The 13,158-nt window shown below is 45.5% G+C and overlaps 1 protein-coding gene across 1 annotated transcript; it reads left to right on the top strand.

Annotated features, from left to right (window-relative positions):
- The first annotated feature begins 1,338 nt into the window (after window positions 1-1,338).
- On the top strand, window positions 1,339-13,119 carry jade3 (jade family PHD finger 3). The gene is made up of 12 exons (XM_080472972.1): window positions 1,339-1,516; window positions 5,092-5,160; window positions 5,253-5,312; window positions 5,390-5,469; window positions 5,563-5,720; window positions 5,830-6,020; window positions 6,181-6,392; window positions 7,583-7,750; window positions 7,849-7,965; window positions 8,774-9,235; window positions 10,945-11,062; window positions 11,144-13,119. Exons 3-12 carry the CDS (start codon window positions 5,264-5,266, stop codon window positions 11,953-11,955), a joined length of 2,367 nt encoding a protein of 788 aa, XP_080329098.1. The 5' UTR covers window positions 1,339-1,516; window positions 5,092-5,160; window positions 5,253-5,263; the 3' UTR covers window positions 11,956-13,119.
- The last annotated feature ends 39 nt before the right edge of the window (window positions 13,120-13,158 follow it).

Here is a 13,158-nt window from a genome sequence, read left to right as displayed (position 1 = left end):
TGTACTTGAACGTAGTTTTTGTTGCGCACGTTGTCTTTATCAGTAGACATTCCTCTGTCATTGGATTCTCACATTTTATGGGTTTTCTGTGTCACTTTTGTGCATTAGGGGTTGGTGGTCACTCACTTTAACAGTGAGTCTGCCTTCAGTCTGACAATCAGCTTTTGCGGCTTGTGGGTGTTGGTTCCGTCCAGATCAGTTTGTTTTGGGGTGATTTCTGTTAGATGTCGGATTTTGTGGCCGTTGTGAAAAATGTCAGTAAATGCTTAGAGAATTGCAGGAATTGGCCAAAATTGGAATTGAAGCATAAGAATGGATTTGAGTCTGTGCTCAGGCGTTGCATTGCACCAACCACAAAGCGCATCATGCCAACTGTCATGTTGGCAGATGAGAGCAAGTCTTCATCTGTGAGCGATCTGTGGGGTGTGACATTGTTTGAATTTGCTCTATTTGTTACGATGGTAAGATGGAAGGTTACTAGTTATAGAAAGCATTAACAGCTCTCGTGTATATGTTGTTGTATTTACCAGAATCACTGAGCCTTCTGTCTGCTATCGGACTGAAGATGGAGCGTTAGTGACTCACCAAACAATCATATGGCCCAACATGGCAGTACAAGACTGGAAATGCAAGGACTGGTTGTCAGCTTGCAGGAATCTTTTTGAGATTTGAAAATGTCTTTGAAGCACGAAAACTATTTCATTAAACTGTTAATTGTTTTGTTTTGTTTTGGAAAGGATTAGTGCCACCCAACAAATTATTTTGAAACAAATGTAAGAAATTAGGCTTTAATCCAACATTGTCCCGTCTAGGCCCTGGAGGGCCAGGCTCCTGCAGTGAGGAGCTCCTTATTGAACTTTTGAACAAGCTTGATGGGGATGCCATGAGATTCAGGTGTGCTGAAGCACACTAATCTAAAAAAACTAATATATATAATTAAAAATGGGAAGATACATTTCTTTTTGACATTTTACTAAATCAGGTTAAAATCAGTTTGCTCTCTGGAATAATGAAATAAAAAAAGGATTGGTCACATAATTTGTGTGTGGGGTCTAATCCTCTTCCATTGTTTATAAATGCTGTCACCAATCTGTCATGTTGTACCCTGTTTTTTGTTTGTTTTTTGAATAATGCCAGTTCTATTAAAAGCCGCAGACTATCCAGTTTCTGCCTGATTGTGTTTTAATGATGCTCATTGTTATAATTTGTGAGGTTTTGGTGTTGACGTGGTTGTTGTCGTTGGAGCAGAAGAGACGAGCCGGTGATTAAAACGAGCGCACCCGTCGGGAACCGGCGGGGTTTAGGACCCGGCTGCACGCGCGCTACTATAAAGCTGTTGTGCCGTGTTGGTGGACAGATTGCTACCCTGGAGATTCCTGCTGAGTGCTGGGATTCCCAAAAAAAAAAACCTTAATTTAACCTACAAGTACGAGTTTAAGAATATTCAGTTAACCAGCGAGCGCCTGCGGGAGCCGCCGGCGGGTGGAGCGAAGCGGACAGCGGCGCAGGAGTGGAGGTAGGACGGGGGGGAATGTGAACAATATGCTCGGTGTGTTCTCTGGCTCAGTGTGCCAGGATCTGCCCCGGACGGTTGATCCAGGCCACGGGGCCTGCTCGCTCCCTGCCCGCCGGGCTCCTTTCTCCCCGAAAACACGCCGGCTGCGTGCGGAAAGTGTCTGCGGGAAGTGGCGGTGGTGTGAAGGGGCCGCTCGATCCGGCCGCGCCGCTCACATTCGGGTCTGAACGTGTGTAGGAAGTGACATCTTTGTGCGGTGGTAGCGCCCATGTTTGAGTTCCAGCCCGCGCCGCGGTGCAGCCCGCTGCGGGCCTGCGTGGCTCCGCCGCTTGGCGCCAACAGCCCGCCGCTTCCCCCCGGGGTCGGACCCTTCGAAAGACGGTTAGTTTCTTCCGACGCGTCGTGCGGTCGGAGCCCCTCGCGGAGACAAACGGCTAATAAACATGGGGGCGGGAAACACGGACAAAACCGCACATGTGGGGCGGGAATCAAACCAGGCGACTGGAGTGGTGCAGTGGGGGCAGGAGGCTGGGGATAGGTGGGGGTTCCCCCTGTGCAGGGTCGCATCCTCCTCCAGCTGCAGTGAGGCGGCTGCAGGGCGACATGGAGCCTTTGTCACCGAGCTGACCTCCTATTACTGCCTGCCACAGTCTTCCTCAGTCCCCCACAGTCCTTCCTCAGTCCTCCACAGTCTTCCTCACCTCTCAACAGAACAGCCCTCAAAATACACCCATTACTGTAAAATTACCTTTTTGTTTTTAACCAAAACCTTGAGGAATCAGCCTCTGTGGAGAGTCTCGTTGAGATGATTCAGAGACCTTGTCTGGTTTGAGTTTTTTATTTTAGTCTGTAATTATTATGTAAAGAGTGTCGGTCTGGATTAAAGAGTCCTGTGGTACCAGAGATCCCAGGTCTTTCTTCCATCGTGGCTTCATGAATCAAAAAGTTTCTGAAGTCTGCATTTTAAATAGTTTTTAAAGAGTCCCGGTCACGTCTGAAGGAAGTGGAGTTGAAATTCTGATTAAAGAGTCCAGGTTTATAGTTTATTGTTTCAGGATCCCCATTAGTTTCCACAGTAGTGACTGATCTTCTTCCTGGGGTCCAGAAAGTCCTAAATCTATCACACGATGTTCATAGATCACTGGCAAGATCCAGGAATCTATCCAAGGTTTGAGAAATTACAGAACCACCAACAAAGAAGCGGTGACGTAATACATCTGCCAAAATATAAAAATGTATTTGCCACCCGGTACTTCCACACCTGCTTCTCTTGGTGTTTATTTAGGAAAAATGAATTACTATCTGTTAATCAATACACCTTTCTATCCATCAGCAGTGCAGCTTGTCAAACAATGAATATAAAAAAAACACCTTTGTGATGCAGATAAACGGAAACATCTATTAATTTATCTTTGTAGGATATGAACAGAAACACTAATTTTCTTTGTCTAATATAAGCATGAAGAAAACATTACAAACGTCAACACTAATTTCATCTCTGACACAAAAACGTTTTTGTTGGCATTGAAATAAACAAACAGTAAATCGGTGTTTGTAGTTTTTGCTCCACAGCCTTGCCCCACTACAAGTACTGGTTGAATATGAGGGGGTTGTTGATTAATTTGATTCAGAACATCACAGCAGCGGTGGCGTGTTTACTTTCACTAATTGTTGCATATTTATTGGTTCTACTATTTCACACTAGCAGCTGCGGTAGTATCGTCCCGTCTGTTTTGAAACCCAGCCTTTCTTCTTCAATCCATAGAGATAAGGTTTAAGAATGTCAGTTGTATAATCATTTATAAAGTGTCATTCCCAGTCAAATATTAAAGTTTTGTTCCTTTTTTTTTTAATGTGTGGTTCTTAAAATAGTTCTGTCTTGTTCTGTGATTTGGTTGTTCAAGTTGGGGCTCGGCGACGTGGCTTGAAAGATTCATATGTCGATATTTATTTACTCAAAATGATGTTATAACATAAACGCTATAGTTTGTTCCTCAAAGTTTTACCCCAAACACACCTCTTGAGTTAAGTTCACTAACAAACTGCAACACAGGAACTTTTATTAACCACCGGCTGCACAAAATAAACATGTGACTTCCCCAAAGAATGGTTTAAAACAGTGTTATGCATTAAAAACAGTTTGTAATGAATACATGCACACACAAAAAAAAGAACACGATCTTTAAAAATAAGTACAATTTCATCGTCCTGCCAATTTTAAATGATGCCTCCTGGTACAAAATGCAGTGAAAAGTCTCTTTCACTGCTGTTGCGACTGAAAATACAACAATGACTCGCCTGTATTTCATCTCACAGACCAGACTGGACCCTCTGGTGTCCATGTTTGGCCCACAGACCATCAGTTCGACACAGATTCAAGCTCATCTGACATTACCTGAAAGATGCACTGTATTTAAAACTAATCCTTTTAACGCAAGAAGTTATACCAATATGAACAAAATAGTATTTCTCAGTATCTTATTCGGGGAAATGTCCATAGAGTACATTTTGATGTATCGCCCAGTCCTAGATGAAGTGGGTGATAATAATCCACACTTTGTTGTTCTTTGAGTGAGTAAACACAAAAAGTCTGTAGCATCCAGAAGTGGAAACACTGGAGTCGGTGGCAGATGTTGGTAATTCGGTGTGCTGCGTAGTCGAGGACGAACACGCTTACAGCGGCGAGGCTCAAGTTTCTGTGTGACTGCAACAAGTCACAGACTGCTTTCCCTCAGCGCCGCTGAGCTTTACATACGCTGCGGTATGGAGGGAAACTGGCTCCATGCCTTTTCCTCCTCCTGCCTGTCCTGTCCGCATGGGGAATGTGCGGCATGTCCTGTCTGTTGAAACAGCGCACTGTAGTTGGGGCTACTTTAGGTCTGAGCCCTTCGCTGCCACGGAACCTTAACGAGTCGCCCCAGTGGCTCTGCAGGCTAAAGACACACCGACCGGTGAAACAGAATCCAATAGCTGGGAGAAATCGGACGTCAGATTTGGATCAATTGCGTTTACTTGCACACCAGAAAGTGATCATCGAAGAGTCCTGGTGCATTCTGAAATAAATCCAATAATAGACTCAAATTGTGGTCATTCCTGTTTTGATTTGCGTTGAGGACAGAAACTATGTAGGACTTTCACTTCTCTTCAAATTATATTAATCTGGTCTTTATGTGACTTGGATTTCCGGATTATCCCCCCCCCCCCGTATTTTCTAATACAAATGCAGATATTAATACACATATTACTGTGGTTACCTGCAAAAAGACATCAAGACATGAGTATCTGGGTGAAATCTGGGTTGACTTTTAGTGCTCATGCAAAGAACCTCTGTGATGGTTTGAGGTTTGTTCGTCCTGTTTACTCTTTATTGGCTTATCAGAAAAGTATGATCTCCATTAGATATTTCATTGAGGCTTTTGTTACCACGTTTACATTTGTTACTGATATTTATTAAAGGAGGTACTATAAACCTTTTTGCGGTGGGTTGGTTTGGTGCATGGAGACTGTACAGATGCTCCTTCATACACCCACATTGCCTGCCTATAAGATTTGACCTATATACACTTTATTTGCAGATATGGAGTAAAGTGGTTAGTGGTTCATCCGAAGAATCTACTAGCATGCGTTTCATTTTGAAATTTATGGTAAGTAAAATGTCATTTGGGCTTAAAAAGTTTGTTTTTGATGTGAATTGTGGATTTCCGTATGTAAATGTTTGTTTCCTTCTCGTCTGCAGGATGTTACAGGATGAAACGTCTTCGGTTGTCCAGCAGCAGTGACAGTTCTGACAATGAGAGTGAGTCATCGGTCCCAGTGAGACAATATTTCACTCTCTTCGTTGCACTTTTACTCAAGATCCCTTTCTCTGGCCAGGTCCTTCGACCTCCTTCTCCTCCAACAAGTATGGCAGCAAACCCGGGACCCCGGCCTCCAACCCAAAGAAGCCGGCCGAAGTAAGAGCTGTCTTCTCCACCTGCCACGGAGCGGTGTCAAATGTCAGCATCAGTGTCTGACTGCCCCCGTTTGACCCCGTTCTTCCCCCGCAGGTGTTTAGAAAAGACCTGATTAGTGCCATGAAGCTGCCAGACTCCCACCATGTGCCCCCAGAAGAGTACTACCTCCTGGCAGACACCTGGAGACAGGAGTGGGAGAAAGGAGTCCAAGTGCCAGCGAGTCCCGACACCGTCCCCGAGCCATCAGTCAGGTGAACACACCGGCATTCTGAGCAGCCCGACTGTACATTAACAACTGTAGTCCTGATGGGTTGGGCTTTTTTTTTTTTATTATTATTATTTCTAAACTGTGGTATCCAGAATTATGGAGGAGAAGACCACGGAAGTGCTTTACACCCACCAGAGGAAGTACATCCAGTGCTCGAGTCACGAGTCAGCGGAGCCTGGCTGTGTCAACATCAAAGAGCTGGCGGAGGCCATGTGCCGCTACGACCTGGACAACATGGACCTGCACTGGCTGCGTGCGCTCAACCAGGAGCAAAGTCGCATGGGTAAGGACCCGAGCACTGGACGGGTAACACACACACACACACACACACACACACACACACACACACACACACACCTCTGAGCTTGAAATAAGAGCAGCTTGGAGGTTTGCGCCGTGATGTCTGCTGGGCGTTGCCCTGACGACCTGTGATTGCTGTCCAGGGGAGGAGTCCATAGATGAGCTGACAATGGAGCGAGCAATGGAGGCCCTGGAGAGCCGTTGTCATGACAACATGAACCACGCCATCAAGACGGTGGAGGGTCTGGGGATCGAGTATGATGAGGATGTGATCTGCGACGTGTGCCGCTCCCCCGACAGCGAAGAGGGAAACGACATGGTGTTCTGTGACAAGTGCAACATCTGCGTGCACCAGGTGGGCGTCACACACACACACACACACACACACACACACACACACACACACACACACACACACACACACACACACACACACACACACACGCGGGAAGAAATCTTTAAATTTGATCTCGTCTGGCTGTTTGTGATTGGTCGTCTATACGTAGTGTGTGAGCACTGAGCAGGAGGTCAGAGGTGGAGTTACACCCTAGAACCGGGTGAAACATACAGTCTGCCGGTCAAAACCGGCTCGCCACTGTGGCCCATAGGAAACGTGGTGAAACGTAATCAAATGTACTGCAGGTCCTGATGTTAGGCACAGACCAGCAATGAGAGCTCGGCGCCACAGAGACAACCCGATGCTAATGAAGTAGCAAACAAAAGCTTGCAATCATTTTACTGACTCAACTAAACGGTTAAAATCCCATTCAAGTCATGTAAGACTCTAAGTCAGTTAAACATGCACTAGTGACACAAGGTTTCCTGAAGGGATAAGCAACAGGGTTTATTTCATCCCGTTTCTAAAACCCAAACAAAACGGGGACAAGTGTCTCCCGTGGAAGAAGCTGCGTGGCAGAAAACACAAACTCTACGTCACAACTAGAAACAAGGACGTCTTGTGTGGTCTTGGCAATCTAATTGTATAATTGTTAACGCAACACCAGGAGTGATGAGCTTCCTGAAGCAAGTCGCTAAGCTTACCTGATGAACTCTGATGTTAGCAGTAGCAATGTCGCTCGCTAACCAGGTAAGCTAAGTGGTTTCTACCCGTTATCATGCACTCAGCTGCGGCGGCGTAGACAAAGGACAATTAGAAGGTGTACTGTACATCCTGGACAAGTCGTCGGTGCAAACAGAGACTGACAACATTCACGCCTACAGAGAGTCGACAGTCCTAAACGAACCTAACTTCCTTTTCTTTGGACCGCTGGGAAGCTTCAAGTACCAGGAGAAGACCTGTGCATTCAGATGAACATGCAAACTCCACACAGGCAAGGTTTTCCCTAGTTAGTCTTATCATGTAGAATCCAAACCCAAATGGTAAAGTCACACGAGTTATGACTACTGTCATGAAGGAATTGACTCAGAGCAGGGTTTTCCTCTTGTCTACACTCCCAACTGAGAGGTTTCAGATTGCATAGGCAGCCAGTAACTTTCAGTCCGCTCGGTCTCCGCCTGTGCTAACCTCACCTGTTCTTGCCACAGGCCTGTTACGGGATTGTCAAAGTGCCGATGGGAAACTGGCTGTGCAGGACGTGTGTCCTCGGTATCGACCCGCAGTGCCTTCTGTGTCCTCAGAAGGGCGGTGCCATGAAGGCCACACGTGCCGGCACCAAGTGGGCCCATGTGAGCTGTGCCTTGTGGATCCCAGAGGTATCGTGAAAGCCTAATGTCCACACTCCTCTTATCGTAATGTCATTGTATACCTGTGCAGTAAGTCTATAGTAACTCCCCATTGTGCTGTTGTGTAGGTGAGCATTGCTTGTCCTGAGAGGATGGAGCCCATCACTAAAGTCTCCCACATCCCACCCAGTCGCTGGTCTCTCATCTGCAGCCTTTGCAAACTGAAGACGGGTGCATGCATCCAGGTGAGAATCCTGGTGAACATGTGTTCACCTTTCTTCCTCTCCATTGGGTGAATCCATGGGAAATGTTATAATGACAAAATGATGGCAGCAGTGCAATATCTAATCTGTAGATGGAAAACCAGTTTTCTTAATAGTGGTGCTCAAAGAAGACGTGTAGTGTGAACAGTCACGGTCCACACCAAGAGCCTTGTGGAACTCCTGGCTGATTTCATTGTGAGCTGAAGAGTCATTGTAAGCAGAGTTGAGAACAAGTCTGGTGAAAATGATTCCGATCAACCAAGATAATCTGTAACACAACACTATTTCCATAACTACTTATATGAACCATAAAAACAGGCACCAGGACTAAAAATCTTAAGAAAATACAAGTTACTCTTCAGTGTTACTTTACCACAGTAATCAAATTGACCAAACATGGTACAACCTACAAAAGTTAGCACATGAATGAGGGCAACAGCGTCAAAGGAGTAAAAGTTTAATTTCATATTTTGTTGTCTTTAACTTTATCTGTTGTCTCAGTAATAACTGTTTTTAAAACAAAAAATACACAAAAATAATGTTTGCTTCACTGTAATGTATTTGGTTTAGCTCGGAGGGAATTAAAGATCTCATCTGTTATTGGATATTAGTTATTCTTGTCATAATTTGTATTATTTTTAGTGGTTTCTATTTGATACCACAAATCGCAGGTTTTTTTTTTGTCTTTTGTTAAAGAACGTTGGTATATTATCGACATGAAGTCGGTGGAAAAGTAATTTGCTTACTTCGGTGTAATCATAGCTTGTTTGTGTCACTCTTTTGTTTACAGTGTTCGGTAAAGAACTGCACCACCCCCTTCCATGTGACGTGTGCCTTCGAGCACAGCCTGGAGATGAAGACCATCCTGGACGAGGGCGACGAAGTGAAATTCAAGTCGTTTTGTCTGAAGCACAGCAATTTGAAAGCCGGAGAGTCCGGTCTGAGCCCGGCTCGCTCCACCAAGTCTCCTGCCGAGGCGGTGAAGGTGGGCCAGCGGGCGCAGAGGCTGCAGGAGCTGGAGGAGGACTTCTACACTCTGATCCAGCCCGGAGAGCTGGCCCAGGACCTCAGGCTCTCCGAAAGCCTGGTTGACTTCATCTATCAGTACTGGAAGCTGAAGAGGAAAAGCAGCTTTAACAAAGCTCTGCTTCCCCCTAAAGAGGAGGAGGAGAACTTGGTGCTGGAGCCCCAGGAGGACAGCATCCACACACGCATGCGGATGTTCATGCATCTGCGACAGGATTTGGAGAGGGTGAGTGCCTGTTTGTTTTTTATTCTCACCCCGCTGCACGGTGAATCTGTGAGGCCTTTATTTCTGCTCATAAAGAAGTGCCTGAAGCGCTCGCCCGCACAGAGCCAACCAGAGCGACTGTACTACAGTCCTGAGAAGAAATATGCTGCAGTCTGCAAAAAACTAAACAAAAACTGCACTAGTGATGAACATTAATTTCCCAGTAAGATAAAGTCGGGGTAAATGTGGATCCGTTCTGGTACACAATAGAACATTTGAGGACTGTGGCTTCAAGAGGAGTACTACACACAAAACCTCATCTGTGCAGATTCTATTGCAGGAACAGAAACTTCACCTCAGACGTTCCCTTTCTTGTTAATTAATAAGCGTACGCGACACAAATGATCCTTTGCTTGTGTTTTTGTACTTAATTTAGACAATTTAGTTAAACAGCTGATCTTAGACAGATAATAAATTCTATTTGAGCATCAACGTAACATTTAAAGCAGATCTTACACTTTATACCAGAGTAAACAAGGATCAGGCAGCATAACGATAAGTACACATAAACATGAATGAGAAAACTCCTAAAAACAAAGTATATTTAGAGAATAGGGTTAATTTAAGTACTGGTAACGGTCGGCGGCTTTGAGGCTGGCGTACTGCATCCTGCTGCTGAAAAGGAACCAGTTAAGTGAATATATATATATATATATACATATACATACACGTGTGTGGGGGGGGGGTACACTCCCATGATCCAGCCAATGAATCTGTTATAGTTTTGTTGTTGTAGTTTATTTTTTACAGAATTGTCTATCTGGACTTGGCAAACTTCTTTCGACAGTTGCTTTTTCTTTTTTTTTCTTTTTTTTAAGCGATTTCATCAGTGTGTCAAAAGTTTTTAATAATTTGTGGATCTGGTCTTTTGTATTTGGCATCAGATGGAGTTGCTACCAAAGCCTTTTCTTCTAGTTAAAGGGTAACGGCACTTCTAAGCTTGACTTCCTTTTGTGGTTGAGACCTGACTGATAACACAATGAATCAGTTGTGATGCCAAATAGAAAAACTTTCTGATCTAAAATGCTCCTTTTAAATCACATGAAGCATCTTCCTCTTGGCAGAAGCCACTCGTCTCTCCCCACGGTGGCTTTTTTCACGACTCCACCGTCACACTGAGTATTGGCCAAGATGAAGTACGTATCACAGTACTGAGGTTCTCCTTTGGTAGATCACTTTGAAAAGGTGTTTTAAGTGATCCAAGCTGATATCAAACACTTTGCTATAGTTTATTTTGCTTCTTCTGTAATATGTTACACAAACAAATTTATGAATTGGTTATATCCCATCCATTCTGCAGTAATATAAGTAACCACACTGCACACATTCTAGGCTTCTGTCTGTCTGTCTAGACATTGCTTTTACTGCAACTTGACAAAACTGCTTCCTCTCTTGAGCCGCTAGGTGGCAGTGTTGTAATCAGTGAGACGTGAAGTCAAACCCAGCTGGTTTAGTTTTTGATGTAAAGCTTCTTGCACTCCAGGGGGAAAGTTCAGAGTTGAACCTCTGAACAGCTTCGAGAACTTGAAGTTCAGGTTCTTGGCATTACATTATCTTCACAAGTTCCTGAATATTTTATGAAATCCCAAATTAACCCATAAAGTGTTTCACATGCAGTCAGACACCACGTAAAGCTTCTGTCCTTTTTCTGCATTTGCTCTGTTGTGCAGGTGAGAAACTTGTGTTACATGGTGAGCCGACGGGAGAAGTTAAAGCTGCTGCAGTGTAAAGCCCAGGAACAGATGTTCAACCTGCACGTGAAGCTCTTGAATGACGAGTTGTCTGCTGGTGAGCACAGAGTCACAATCTGTCTTGTTTAGAGTGAAATACTTGAATGTTCACGTCACAAACTTGGTTCTTTACCCACAGGAATTCCTGCTTCGTTTCCCATGGAGCACACACTGTTTCGGTCTCTTCCAAGGATCACTCTGAAGCTGAAGATGCCCAAAGCCTCAAGCTTTGGAAATGGAAACCCTGGTTCTAAATCAGGGAACGGGCCGCTGTGCCCGGACAACAGCGGGAACGTTGGCGAACATACTGGTGAGGGGCTGGGCCAGGGAAAGCCTCAGCTACACAGCCGTGGCCTGAGAGGGAAGAGATCCAACGGCCGACTGTCTTCCTCCAGCCACTCCAGTATCCTGGCGCTGCCCGTCAAGCCCGGCGGTAAACCCTTCGCCCTTCATGCTTCACTCCACGGCCACTCGTCCAACAGCAATGGCAAAATGGACAAAGGGCGACCGTGTGAGTCCAAATCCAACGGTGTCCTGGAGGAGTTTGTGGCTCAGAAGAACAGGTCGTGCCAGACGTCCTCTGACCGGGACTCTTCAGACAAAGCTTTGGACAAAAACGACTACCGCAAGACGGCCATGGAGCACTTAGGCAGGTCCTTCAAAGAGGCAACCATTAACTTGGTGCGCACCACAGAGGACCTGTGCGCTCCTGACAAACTGTCCCAGAAGGGATCCGCGAAGGAGAGACTGTGGCGTAAACCCGTGCCCAAGCACCGGGTGAAGAGCATGCAATCTTACCGGGACAGCGACGGGTACTGCCCCGACCTGGAACTCAGCGATTCAGACCTAGAGTCCAAAGGTCGGCACAGACCCCAGGTGGCGCTGCTGAAGCAAGGCACTAGCAGAAAAGGAAAGCAGCCGCTGGGCTCCAGACACGCCACACAGAGGTGACAGCTGCATGAATTGTCCCACGATCACGGCCGCCATCATGACCCAACCAGCAATGAATGCGTCTCTGTGGGAGATCGGGCCAAGCGGCAGCGTCCGGGGGACCGCAGGAGAAGCAGGCGCTGCCTTTGAGCTACTGGATTCAAGAAGCGTCCGCACGCGTCTCTGTTCGTCCTCGAGAAAGAATCGTGTCGATCCTCTGAGATCATCACACCCTCCGTTCAGATTTACGGTTGTGTCTAGCACCATCTTTATATTGTCTCCTCTCGTGCAGGTCTGATTTGCCTTTGAGTCAATCTGCTGTATAGAAAACATTCAGATTGAGATGTGAATTCCGTGTAAATGAAGATGAAATAAATCCAACAGAGCAGATGAAGCTATGTGACCGATTCCATGTGCTGTTCCAGATAAAACTAACAGTTCCCAACGTGAGTCATGTAGTGAGGTCGTCTTTGCCTTCAGTGTGTAAGAACCTCTCGTACTCCTGCAGTTTGACAGACCGGAGAGTCTCTGTGAGACAAAACACAACGTAAACACTGAGGTTTGTGTCTCAGAATGGGACGAAATGTGTGAGAAAGTATCCTAATCTTCCACTCGGTGTCCTTTAGTAATGCGAGCTGGATGCAGACGCTCGCCGCCCGGCGCTCAGATTGCCTTCGTATTAGTCGCAGATCACACAATCAGCCTTTGTCAGCACAGTCTATGAATTGTCCAAATTTGAGCTGTGAAATGTGCGTTTTTGCTGTTCCTTGTGTCCCTGGTGGGAAAAGCTCCAGCCTGGAACGTGACTGGTTCATCGGGGATGAATACTAGTTTTTTTACACGGATGCCAAGTCAGTCATTTTTAGCAATACCTTATTTTCCAGAATCTATAAATATATTGTGTTTACTTGAAAACCTTTTGGTTGGTTTAACAAGTGCATCTGTGTTTAATGGTATTTATAGCAGTAGATCCAAACATACGTGGCTTTCATTTATTCATGATTCTCAATGGATTTCTCCTCGGTAAACTTTACCAGCCTCACAGCAGCGGTTCAGTTCTGTTCTGTTGGACGTATCAAAGTCTGGTCGGGTTGCATTTGCAACAGCAGCTTCCCACTTTAACACTAACTTGTTTAAACATCCTCTTGATTTCTCATTTTCAAAGTGTTTTTCAATAAACTCTTTAAAACAAACTCCTGGTCGTCCTTGTGTGATTGAATGAAT

The sequence above is a fragment of the Lipophrys pholis genome, assembly GCF_963383615.2.
Source record: "Lipophrys pholis genome assembly, chromosome: 10".
In the NCBI taxonomy this organism is placed as follows: domain Eukaryota; kingdom Metazoa; phylum Chordata; class Actinopteri; order Blenniiformes; family Blenniidae; genus Lipophrys; species Lipophrys pholis.
Note: the sequence above shows the minus strand (reverse complement) of the source record. Positions and strands in the feature narration are given on the sequence as shown.

What these genes read in the sequence shown, in the direction of transcription:
- jade3 (XM_080472972.1), top strand. Translation starts at nt 5,264, where the DNA reads ATGAAACGTCTTCGGTTGTCCAGCAGCAGTGACAGTTCTGACAATGAG. An exon ending in GTCCCCGAGCCATCAGTCAG is followed by an intron (nt 5,721 to 5,829) that starts GTGAACACACCG and finishes TGTGGTATCCAG; the next exon opens with AATTATGGAGGAGAAGACCA. An exon ending in GTGCCTTGTGGATCCCAGAG is followed by an intron (nt 7,751 to 7,848) that starts GTATCGTGAAAG and finishes GCTGTTGTGTAG; the next exon opens with GTGAGCATTGCTTGTCCTGA.